The sequence below is a fragment of the Colletotrichum orchidophilum genome, assembly GCF_001831195.1.
Source record: "Colletotrichum orchidophilum strain IMI 309357 chromosome Unknown Scaffold_12.1, whole genome shotgun sequence".
In the NCBI taxonomy this organism is placed as follows: domain Eukaryota; kingdom Fungi; phylum Ascomycota; class Sordariomycetes; order Glomerellales; family Glomerellaceae; genus Colletotrichum; species Colletotrichum orchidophilum.
In genome coordinates, this window is record NW_019172968.1 from 283,888 (window position 1) to 296,056 (window position 12,169).

Sequence of the window (12,169 nt, forward strand, 5' to 3'; positions counted from 1 at the left end):
GTTGATACGATGACGGTAACACCTAATAGAGCTTGACCCGGAGTCATCGCCAGAGACTCCAATTGAAAGGAACTCCAACACTTCTTCGATGTCTTGATATCCGTGGCATCTACGCAAGAGGGCATGTGGGTTTATCCGAGGCGCCACAAGACATTGTTCCGGCCAGTCGCCATCGGTGGGACAGGTGTTGAATCTGTAGATAAGAGGGGCATGTCAAGCTCTCAAACTCGGACAAGATATCCTACATCCTCCCTGACATTCACAACTCAAATGCGAACAAGTTACTTTCCATTTCCGGCTGAAGAATCGTCATTGGCACCCACCATGGAGATTCTTTCCAACGGCCTTGTGAAAAAGTTTTCACTGCACAGGCTTCAATTGTCCTTCTGTCGTTCGAAAAGCTGACCAGATGATGACAAGGACGCCGCCCAGGAAGGGCCCCTCGAAGATCACAGAGTCATAGACTATGAATAGGAAGTCCACATCGTCTTCGACGGCCGCAATAGGACCTTCGAGGACACGATCGAAGAACCTGCCGAAGCTATAGAACAGGTCAACCCAAACTGGAAGGCAGACTTCAAGACCTTGGCTGCGCCGGAGGATGCCGCTAAATCAGTGCAAGACTATTGCGTAGGGACGCTGACTGGGCCATTACCAAGCGAGAGGCGGATTGGACCGAGAGCAGTGTCTCATGCTTTGGTCGCTGGCAGCCTGCGAGTGGACGACATATCTACAAGGGTATCGAGTACCTTTGCAAAGTTTCAGGCAGGCCGACCAACGGACCGGGGCGGGGAACTTGCGGGCGAGTAGGCTTCTCCTACGACGCTGCCATTTCGGGGATGCGACGAATGTTATTACTTTATTTTTTCTTTAACGAATGTAAATTAACAGCTTTCGACGACTAGGCCGCCACCAGAAGGTACAGGCGCAACCAATCGCAAGTGCGTCCAAGAAGATCTACTCATAGACCCGAAGTTTGCGGGACAGGACTTTTAGTGTTGCTTGATAGCAATTTTGAACGACAAGATTTGTGATGGGCCTACGAAATCTTGCTGATTGTCAAAGTTGCCTCCCGTTTAGGTAAACTAGCCTAGGACCAAGGCGGAGATTTTCATGAAGAAAACGTACTGAGTAGCTGAAAACGGCAACTTGCCGCGAGGCATTTGTTGCACATGGAAATCATATTACAAGAATTAATTGGTCTCAGGTTGCCCAACGCCGGCTACTTAGCTAGAAACGGAAAATAAAATCTTCGCGATAGGGCATGACCATGACGTGACCACAATATTGATCAAGCACGAGACCTCTGAAGAACGGGGAAAACGGCTTCGTCGACAAAAAGCGGAGGAGAGAAACAGTTTTGTCGGGAATCTTGTCAGTCTTTTGAACACTATTCCTTTGTTCACAGTCCATCCGACTTGCAACAGTTATTCTTCCTCAGTGTTGTTTTGTATCTATTTGAGTAGCGAGAACGGACTTAGTCTTTTGACATAAACATAGGTCCAATTTGCAGCCGAGTTTTGAGTTTCCTCAATGTCCTAAAGTTTACAACCCGTACGAAACTCACGAGCCCTTTCTGGATTGCTACCCGATGGTACTCACCAAATTTGTCCACGCCTTTATATTCAGAACACCACTTTCCTGTACTAGAGAAGATAGCAGGTCATCAGGAGGGACTCAATTATATCGTCTGCCCTACCCTCGCGGATGACTTTAATTTCCATGTTAGTTCCTAAGGAATAGCGCATATGCGAGAAGTTTTCGGTCTTGGTTTCAATGTCTCTGACGACAAGGACATAAGTCACAGTTTGACAAGATGAACGAAAACAACGAACTTAGAGGGCCTGCGATCGTAGTCTAGACAGGCATTAAAATAAAAAAAGAGTGGTTGCTAGTAACGTATGTATATGTATTAGTGTGTACTAACTGTGGAGACTAAGAAAAATAAAAGGGAGGGAGAGTTGCCAGTTTTTATAACGTACGACCGCTAAGCATATTCGTAACGGACCCTGCCGTACTACACCCTCGCGCCTATGCCCAAACTCCTGCTTGATCGTACACGCTTATCATCCTTAACTTAATGCTTACCAAGGCCGAGGAGTCCCATTAATCCACCCAAAAGTCCTCCACCTCCTCCCGCCGCCGAAGCCTCTGCTGAAGCCTCCGGGGCAGCAGCGGGAGGAGGGGCAGGGGGGTCGTCGAGAACAGTTGCGATCCCAACGGCAGTTCCGTCCGGCATAACAGCTTGGCAAACCATCTTGGCGCCGGGAGGCGCCGCCGGTGGACCTGGTGGCGGGGCGGCGGGAAGAGACGGGACAGAGGTGCCGCCAAAGACGCTGATGCCTTGATCCAGCACGGTGCTGAGAGCCGATGCACTCTTTTGTGCGTCAGCGGTGAGCTCGGGAGGCACTTTGCTGACGAGAGCCTGGGCGAGGGCGACACTGGCGGACTTTTGATCCTGGAGCGCGACCGCTACCAGCGGCGTTGCGCCGAGGGAATCAACCAGGGACTTCTTGGCTACGACGTCGTTGATGGTGACCCTGACGTTGTTCGTGAGGGCGTCCGTCGCGGCCTTGAGGTTCTGCGCGTCTTGTTTGTTGAGAACATCGGAGCCTCGGACCTGGGTGGTTGCATCTTCAATGGAGCTCTTTACGTTGCCAACGGCGTTCAGGAGCTGGATGCCGCCTCCGAGGGAGATTGTGTTGGTGGCTTTCACAGAGTTGTCGAGGCCTTGAAGCGCAGAGTTGATGGTGTTGAGGGCAGCTTGAATCGTGGCCAGATCGCGTTTGTACTTGGACTGTTGTATAGAGACAGGAGCGGCGAGGACTGTGACCGCAGCAAAGATAAATGACAACAGAAAACGAAGCAACATTGTGAGCCTGCCGGAAGCTCGTCTCCTTGGACGATAAAGGATTGAAGTTCTGCTTCCTTTAAGATTAAAGAGAGTGTGGTGGGGGAGGGAGAGAAAGGGACAGACGAGGAGGAACTTCAGATTGTTCCAGCTCGGTGGGTTGGATTATGAGGTGACGGATAGGAGAGTGGCAAGCAGTGTGAGTGTGTGGTTCGGACACGACTACGATGTCCATATAACGCGAATCGAGGGGAACAGAGGATGGCTGGGCCTGGCCCATCTCTACAGGACTTGGCTGCCGCAGGTCTCAATTTCGCCAATGATCCTAGCCTGAATTTTGGGACTGCCGGCCTTCCCATGAGGCAAAGTTGAGACGGTCTTGGCTTTTGTGTGGGAGCAGCGCCATCCGCAATGTGAGCGGAGCATTCCTGCAGGCTATCTCCTACGAACAGGGCCAGGGTTGCAGCAGGTTGTGCAAGATGAAGCCACGGCTACGGCCATTTGATGGCCGGCGAGCTGCGTGATTTGGTAATGCGAGCCACATGAATTTCATACTGGGTCCCTAAAGAAGCAACTTAGTTCGAGGTCCAGTTTCAGGTACTGAAAGTCCAGACGATTCAGACCACTCAAGTTGGAGACGTTGGACATGCTATCTTCATGTTGCTACTCCCACCGGCTCGTTTTCCGAGAAAGAATTTGTCTATGCAGAATGGATGTCACGGCAGCCATTATTTCGAATTCTTGGCGGCATGGGATGCTATTGACTTTTCGTGTGTTCGTGCAGTGTTGAACGTGGATTCGATCAAATGGAAATACCTTATCTAAATACACAGAGACGACACAAAAACACGGCTTTGACGTGAGGGAATGTCGTTGAGTCAGGCATGAATATGCTGTACCAGCTCGGACCTCCCCAAGTCGTGTCATCGAATGAATTTCCCGATTCAACGTTGATACAACCTTGACTGTACCCAGGCCGTCTCAACTTTTTCTCGTTTTCGTTTCACAACTCGTACAGGCTTTGTTTCCTCAAACAGAAATTTTCTATGGTATAACTCCGATCCGTGAAATGATCGGCCCGGTGTGGAGGAAGGGAGGCGGGGAAATACAGGGCTTGGTTGACAGCGGTCCCCTAGACTAGAGTCAACGTCTCCAACCTGTCATCGTCCAAGCCAGAAAACGGCTTTGGGATTCCGTCATCCTCAAAGTTCAGGATATGACTAGTTCCGACCACCTCGAAATCCCCGCCTGGTGGTCAGAGGATCAGCTCTTTCTTCCATTAACCCGACCCCGACCCCGACCCCGACCACTGGCACGTCACCGGGCTGGGCTTGGCCGTCGCATTCCGCCAGCATGCCTTGGCCCCCGAGCCAAAGACTCAAGTCCTGGCAAGTCAACAGCACGCTACCTGTCGTACGATTGTCTATCATATTCGCGGTCATCATTGGCCAGCCGGTAAACTGTGTGCATCGGGTCTCTCGCAGTCGGCGCTCGCACCTCGTCCACGGCGGGAAGCGGATTTCATAATTTTCCTCGTCGACAGTTGTCCGTCGGGAATGAAAGCCATCATGAGTTCCCGATGAAAACCTGCCCACCGGCTTGTTGAAACATCCACCTTGGCCTTAAAATCATAGCCGCTTGTATTCTTGTACACCTAACTCACAATGAGAGCAGGTAGAGCTTCGGCCCGTGTCTTCGAGATGGGAAGAACTCTAACCTTTCAGCAAAAAGAAACAGCTCTGCTGCAAAAGATACCCCCAGCTTTTTGATACATTTGGCAGAGTCTACTGCCGTTGAAATGTACCCTGCATTCGGTGACCGGGTCCCGCTTGTTGTCGGGACTGGCGGCAACCGCTGAGCCTTGATTGATAACTGTCCTGGATGTTGTGCATGTTCCTCGCCAATAATCGGTGGAGGGTCCTAAAGCAACAGCCACTAATCTTTGATCCAACCAGAGCTGATTTGGATTAGATTTGGAAACGACGACGGGAGATCGTCGAGTTTGTCGATGCTATAATATGCCAAACCCAAAATCCAAAATGAACCCGAATACAGGCAGAGGGCCCATGCGAGGTTCTCATGGACTCTGATGACGGGGTTCGTGTAATTCGGATTCGGCAGACTGGTACCGAGCCTTCCGAGAAGGTTATGGAGCAAAAAGCCCTGGTCGCGTTTCTCCTCCTAACTGTTACAATCATACTGGTGACGAGATACCGAGTTCAGCTTTGCAATCCCTGGGTTTTCGTGTTTCTCTCCGAATAAGGCGAGTTCATACTTTTCCTTCATGCCGAAGCTGTCTACGAGAGTGACGAAATCGAACTCGTCTGTTCGGTGTCCGAATTTTCGACTCGCGAGAGTGCTCCAGTGCTTCAGACAGGCTTTCAGAGATTCCCAAGAAAGTAGATGACGTCCCAAAGTGAAGAACACGCGCCTGTATAAGCACAACTTTTGTAGCGTCTAGGTCCCTGTGAACCAAGGAACCTTCGTCAGAGTCTGAAAGGGCCTCCAAGGCGCTTCTGCTCGGGACCGACACAACTATTAGGTTTACAATCAATCCCGCTTTATGCGGCATTCGCTTTTCCTTGTGCAAGGTTGTATGCAAAAGGCGTAAGCCATTGTCGTGGTGTTGAGAGCTTTGCGTTAGGCGAAGCTCTGAGCAAAAACGCGGCCCATCCTTTTCGTCGAAACAACGAGTGGAGTATCTCATAGGAAGACTTACTCGTACCTGTACAAACGCTTCTACGATAGTGGAGTCTGTAGACATCTTCCATCAGTGCTACCTGGGCGCTTTTACCCGGAACGCTGGCCTGGTTGATACAGATAGCATCTATCCAGAGCAGATGCTCACGATTAAGATAACCTAGAAGACGCAAAGCCTTCAAGTGATTCTCCCTAACGTCAACTTGGCAGCCATTATATTCTATCGGGTGTTCGCTATGTCTCACGCCCCAAACATATGAGACCGCCTCGCATGATCCTGTATCCTCCGACGAGGTGCCCATTTGCATGCTTCTCAACTCGCATTTGAGTGGATCGTCCAGTTCAGAGGGCGGGCTCACGGTCACGACGCTGATTGATCTGGCGGAGTTGAGCAGCGTGTACTGTAAGAAGGGAAGGTTGTAAGCAGGTTTTGAGACATGGAATAATGACATGCTGGGCGAAATAGAAAATGGGCAAAATGACAAAAAAAGGCACAAGACAACCCCTTTAACTGTCTCGGAAGTTATCATGGCAGAGCCCAAGCTACTGGACGATGATTCAGTCTCTAGCGCCAAGCTTGGGTCCGCAGTGAAAGATCCAAAGCCCGTATCTGGCACATCTACCAACTCTGAGGAAACTCCAGAATCCGAATCTTCTACCAAGCAAGACACAGACGATGACTCCGATGGTGACTCTATCAAAGGCAAAGGTGACGACGAGTCCGTGAAGAAAGCTGTCCAGAACCTCTACGAACATGGAGGGCAAGAGGAAATGCGAGTGTTGCATAAACAGGGTCGACGAAGAACCCAGAAACGAAGAGGTTGCGACCCTTTAAGAAGATTTCCCATTGATGAACGGCAATGATATACATGTCCAAGAGGCTGAAGAAAAGGACGATTTGCAGCATTTTGAGTCGATTTACGACGTCTTCTCCAGAGAACAGGGCGAATTCCTCCAAGAGGTAAATAATCTCTTGGCCAATTGGTTGATCACTTATCCTCGTCTGGAAAATTTTCCCCTGTGGCGAGATCTTCTTTCCTTCAAACGCAATGGGCGAGGCTGCTGCCGTAAGAGCTATGAAGAGTGATTACAGGAAGGACGGTTGCTCGCTCCAATGCGACCACATCGACACGAATGACAAGAACTTCGGCCTGAAGAACGCACGTCCGACGATAACTCGCTTCAAGAATACGGCACTAATTGCAAGCCTACCTGTCAGTTCCTTATAAAGTACCAGCCTGGGGCAGATACAATCAAAGACATTCTAGTCTGGCGGGGACGGTGCTTTGACGAGCTCTCTGGCTTCCATCTTAAGAAGTGTAACAGGTCGGAGTGGTTTGTAGGCCACAAAGCCTCTTGGCAGCCGAGATTTGTATGTCACTTAATCTTTTTCCCAGGTACTCACCACTAAAATCGAATATCTTGACAGTCAACCGGGCGCATCTTAGTCGACGCCTCAACATTCAACAATGACAACCCTGCCGAAGCCGTACCCTTGAGGCCCTTGAGCTCAGACCGAGACGACGTGGCCGTGTTTGAAAGGTCTCGCCAATTGGTCAGGGATAGCAAGTTTCTGTTGTGCGGGAGGGAGTGTAGTTCGGGGGTATTCCTTGAATCAGGGCCTGGGGCAAATGCCCTCGCTGGTCATCCGGAAAGGCTGGTTTCAAGGCACTCCCATGCCAATGAAACGTTCAAATCAAGTCCAGTGTCAACAATGTCAGCGGAATCGAATGAAACAACACTTGCGCATAGAACCTCCTCGTCCCAAATAGACACAAGGACCTATCACTATCTCTGGTCGCGGAGTAGATGCTGGCAGAAGGTGGCTTTACTGGCTTCATCGAGTAAAGGGGCATAAAGAGCTTTTGGTTAAAATTAGGCGTAGCATGTAGAATAGCGAGCTGATGGTGCCTAGGTCATGGATTGATTCTCCTTCTCAGTGGCGAGTTGGGTAACGGAAAGACTCTTAGCAGCCGAATTGGGTGAGACCCATGGCGCCTGTCTGCTCAGCAGCCAGTTACTCGCTTGATAATACATGATCTCATTAATTTACCACGTGCAGTAACCAATAAGATGCACGCTCCTCAGTATCAGGCTTCCTGATTTAACTATTGGGGCTCGCAAAAGTCTTTGGGAGAACCTGCTCAAGGAGAACCAGATCAAGCACGGCCATGCTGATTTCAAGTCTTTGGCGGAAGTTGATGCCAACATGAATGGATGAGAAATCAAAAATGGTCTCAAGTCAGGAATACTGATGGCGCGGAATCCAAAAGAGCCTGCGTCGACGAAGTAGTCACAAATCGTTCCAGATGTTTCACAAGCTATAGCGTCACAGACAGCTTAGGTACATAATTACAGATGCTGTCAGCAACGGTCACATCAATCTGAATCCGTGATGTCGAATGGCAAAGGCTATCTAATCCTCCTATCAAATAGAGGTATGCAGTCTTGATGCCGATGTGTTCGCGCTCGCAGGGAGTCTATCTATCCCAGTCTTTTGCGCCTGTTGAAGGAGACGAATCTTGTGGCTGTGTTGTACCAGAACAGCCTCATCCTTCAACCTCTTCGCCGGACCAGACCTTTGCTCCATCCAATCGACCAGTTTTTCCCTGCATGTCAAAACCACTGGGCTTATTTCAACTTCGTGATTCACAAAGAGCTGCAAGTCTCTGAGGGTAGCTCTCAGGAAAGACAAACTCCCGAGATATTGTTCCGCAGGCTGCGCCGCAGTGATGGGAATGCCTTTTCTCAGGAGGCCCATAACCAGGGACCCAAGAAGCATGCTGTCGCAGATGTGACGGTCGGCCAATTCCGCACTACGAGTACACCAAAAGTCGCTCCCGGTGGCAGTGGTCAACTTGGTATAGAGCTCCATGTAGGGGCTGAGCTCTGCGGCGACTCCCGCCGCGCGATGTTGTCGGATAGCCTCTGTTGGATGAGCTGTCAGAAGAGAAGTCCCTTGCGTTACTTGAGCAGCAGGGGTGAAGATGAAAGTTGCTTTGACCTACCGAATAGCCCTGGAGGCTCCAAGGCAGTCACTTCATCGAGATAGAGGCCTCCGTACTGCAGCCGCTCACTCCCGTCGGGTGACCGAGCTGACTCGTTTGCAATCTTTGTTACCATTGCGTCGAATACGTCCTCTTTGCCAAGCTCCCAGGCGACGGGCAGCAGGTTGAGGTGTTGAGTTTCGAATTGAACGCCCTTCATCCATCTCACGGCCCAGGGCCGCGTGAGAGAGGTGACGTCGTATTTGTCGGTCAAAACGAGAAGTGCAGTCAGCTCATTGAGAGTCGGCAGCTCCGGGACCTGCTCGAACCACCCATGGATGATGTCTAGAAGAATTTTAAAAGGCTTTGGGTTGTCGTCAGGAAGCTCCACCACCCAGTCGACGGTTTCATTCCTCGTGGGCTTGGACTCCTTGAAGCCACCAAACAGCATTCGCTTGAACACTGGTGAATGGCGGGCAAGTGTCTTTGCGCAGACGATGAAGGACTGTGTATCGTCGCCCGAGCCGACTGCAATCTCCAGGTCCCCATCTTCGTCAATTGCTATGGGATTTAAAACTTCGGCAAAACTCGTAGTCGACTGAACGACTGTTGCAGACATCTGGGCTGTTGTAGCCGGCTTGGCGTTTGGTTCAAGGTCGCTCATCTTGTGGGGATGTGTGGTTGGCAGTGGATGGGGAGCACGACGCCGAATAATGTGAGTACTAGATTGGAAATAAATTCAAACGTTTCGATGTTGCCATCCAAATCAATAGCAATTTAAATGGACATTCACAGGAGGTCAAGGATTGATGATATCGTCAGTACGAGGTGTCTGCGTTTGGGGGGAAACACAGAGATATTAGCCCCTCTCGTAGAAAATGAACGTTGATGATACGTCTTTAGCGTGAATTGATTGGTTGATCTATCTATCGTCTTCGGTATACCGCCTGCTAAAGCAAGATTCTGCCATCTGTCGCCACTGCTTATGTAAGGTCATGTGGCTTTGTGGCTTTGTGGCTTTGTGGCTGTTTGCCCCTGGGCACTACTTCTTATTACACGAATATTGTCAGCACAATACCTCGAAAGCGATGCAGTCCGCTGCAGAAACAGTCAAATCTAGAGGCTTCTTATCACCTATTTTTATTCTTGACATGGGCCACGCGGCAGCAAACTGCTACAAAATCAACAGGACCATAAGGACCTGACGAGCTTCGGCCCCCATTAGTGTAGAATCTCCCACCACCGTTAAGTTCCAGTGCTGAGAATGAGATGTATGGCTACCCTGAGCAGGCACTTGAAGAGAAAAGATTGACAAGAAGAAAACTGAGACAATTCGAGTCAGAGAGGGTCAGATAAGCAAAGGGGGGAAATACTTTGGAGGGAGCACCACTTCTTGTCTGCTCGGCAAGCTGCACATTTCGGAAATTGAAATTTGGTTCTACAACGCTACAAAGGCTGAGATGGAGCTCAAATCCGGGACTTTACCTCCCCGTTTGACTGTAGTTGCAGGTTAACTGGAGTTCTGGAAGCCGAGAATGAAGCTGCCTTTGAGCCCGCAATTGTCCCTCCGAGAGAACAGCATAGACTTCAATGACTCCTTATTCCACGTCGATCGCGGTGTAGGTAGCTGCGAAGTGGAACTGGGGCCTAGATGCCAAAGTAGGGGGACGAATACATGCTCCACCATGTTCCAGACTGGGATCGAATGAAGCTGGAATTCCCATGCTCGGGTTTCAATTGCTCGATTGGGCAGCTGGTTGGCTTCCCCCCAACTTCGTGGCCTTTCTGAGAATCTCGACATGACAGCACGAAACTTCTCTTCCAGATGCTGCTTCATGAGATTTCTGACTTGTATTAACATAATCACTGAAGGGCTCGAGGTTGCTTTTGGTCTCTTCAGATACCCAATAGCAAAAGAGTTACATCAATTTTCCACGCAGAACTCAATGCTATCATTACTTCATGCCCCCGACTGTTTCGACTGAATCTGATATTGCCTGGGTGTCATCTCTTCCGTATTCTTACGTCCTTAACTCCGTCATTAGATCCTCCTGGTCTCTCCATGTCCTCAAAAATCCAACCTCATGACTTGCCCCCTGCCGCCGATGCTTCCTCCCCCGCCCCTCCCGGAATCTTCTCATACGCCGGCGCCGCTTCACTAGGTCCATCATAAGCCGGGGCCTCCTCAAGAGCAGGCGGCGGTGCAACAGACGACGAAGCCACCGCCGCCGAAGCCGTTGCTGTCGCCCTTGTGCTCCCCCTCGCCGTACCCTCATCCGGCGCCAAAACAAGCAGCTTCTGATTCCCCTCCCATTTCCAACTCTCTCCCGCCACAGACAACCTCACTTGCCAGTGCAGCACGTGCTCAACCTTGACACAATACGTCACAAACGTCGGCACAACCGTCTGACCAAACGCGCCCGCCCCATTCCTCTGTCCGTGGACCAGCCGTCCCAGCGCGTCCACCCGCAGATCCAAGGCGGCGCCGAGGTCCAGCGGGACCTCCTTGGCGCCCGAGGGGACGACAATGTTGCCCTCGACGGCCTTGAAGAGCTGATTCAGACGTGCCAGGCAGATTTTGCGCGTCTTGCTGGCGCCGTGGGGGTCCAGCGTGCCCGGGCAGATGATGCTCGTCGTCGTCAGCAGCTCCAACTCCATCTGCTCGATCGTTACCGTCTGCGGCACATCCCCGATAACGTCCGATGTCCGATCCCTGTTCGGTGTGACATGTAGCAGGAACGGGATACTCGACTCGTTTCCCAGCTGGATGACCGTGGGGTACTGCACGTCGAGGACGTAGTGGAACGTGGGGACCTTGGACGAGCCAAAAAACTTTTGCGTCTTTTGTTTAAAGGACAGTTCCGCGTCCATCATACCCGGTAACAGACGCTGACTGCTTACGCAGCCGGCCTTGTTCTGCCTCTCTAGCCTGAAGTCGCTGATTGGCGGCGACGGCACAGGCGGCGACAAGACGCGGACGGGCATCGACGCCTTCACAATGGAGCTCTTGCCCTGCACCGTCAACTCGGCCTCGATCCAGTACTCCACGAAGCCATGCCAGCTCTTGTTGAACCCAGAGCCATCAAAGTAGAACGTTCCCGGCAACGGCTGCTCGGGCAGACCCACGCCGGCGCCAACACCTAATCCCGGGCGTAAGAAGCACGCCTCCCTGGCACTGTCTCCCCCGCAGGCATTGACGGCCCGCGCATCCGTGTGTGTCGGCAGCGCGAGCGCAAAAGGCCAGGACACGGGCTGTCCGCCGGCGCCGGGCGGCGCGACGTGGACGGGCCCGTGGTGGACTACATCGGCGACGGCGTTGTCGGGCCAGAAGGTGAAGCGGCTGTAGTAGGTCGATGAGTTGTTGCCGCGGGAGATGACGAGTTTTGCTTTTGCGCGACCGAGGAGGCGGACGCGGACTGTGGCGGAGGCGGCGACGATGTGGGATTTGCGGACGACGTGGCCGAGGATGACGCTGCCTCCATGGAGGGGCGTATCCGGGTGGAGGAGCTGGATCGACAGGTCGAGGTTGTTTTTCCTTTCGGCGGGAGGCATGGTTTGAATCAACAGTGTTATCCAACTACGAGAATTCAAGTGAATGGTGAGGAAAGGTCAAAGGTCGGGGCGTTGCAAA

General features: G+C 51.6%; 4 protein-coding genes across 4 annotated transcripts; all 4 read right to left on the reverse strand.

Annotated features, from left to right (window-relative positions):
• Positions 1-2,077: 2,077 nt before the first annotated feature.
• On the reverse strand, positions 2,078-2,872 carry CORC01_02209 (uncharacterized protein; the record flags this gene model as incomplete). Its single annotated transcript, XM_022613860.1, has 1 exon — positions 2,078-2,872. One exon carries the CDS (start codon positions 2,870-2,872, stop codon positions 2,078-2,080), a length of 795 nt encoding a protein of 264 aa, XP_022479654.1.
• A 2,540-nt stretch (positions 2,873-5,412) lies between these two features.
• On the reverse strand, positions 5,413-6,003 carry CORC01_02210 (uncharacterized protein; the record flags this gene model as incomplete). The annotated part of the gene is made up of 1 exon (XM_022613861.1): positions 5,413-6,003. One exon carries the CDS (start codon positions 6,001-6,003, stop codon positions 5,413-5,415), a length of 591 nt encoding a protein of 196 aa, XP_022479655.1.
• A 1,976-nt stretch (positions 6,004-7,979) lies between these two features.
• CORC01_02211 (uncharacterized protein) lies at positions 7,980-9,202 on the reverse strand (the record flags this gene model as incomplete). The annotated part of the gene is made up of 2 exons (XM_022613862.1): positions 7,980-8,479; positions 8,560-9,202. The coding sequence occupies 2 exons, from the start codon at positions 9,200-9,202 to the stop codon at positions 7,980-7,982; spliced, it is 1,143 nt and encodes a 380-aa protein (XP_022479656.1).
• A 1,418-nt stretch (positions 9,203-10,620) lies between these two features.
• Positions 10,621-12,090, reverse strand: CORC01_02212 (uncharacterized protein; the record flags this gene model as incomplete). Its single annotated transcript, XM_022613863.1, has 1 exon — positions 10,621-12,090. One exon carries the CDS (start codon positions 12,088-12,090, stop codon positions 10,621-10,623), a length of 1,470 nt encoding a protein of 489 aa, XP_022479657.1.
• Positions 12,091-12,169: the final 79 nt, after the last annotated feature.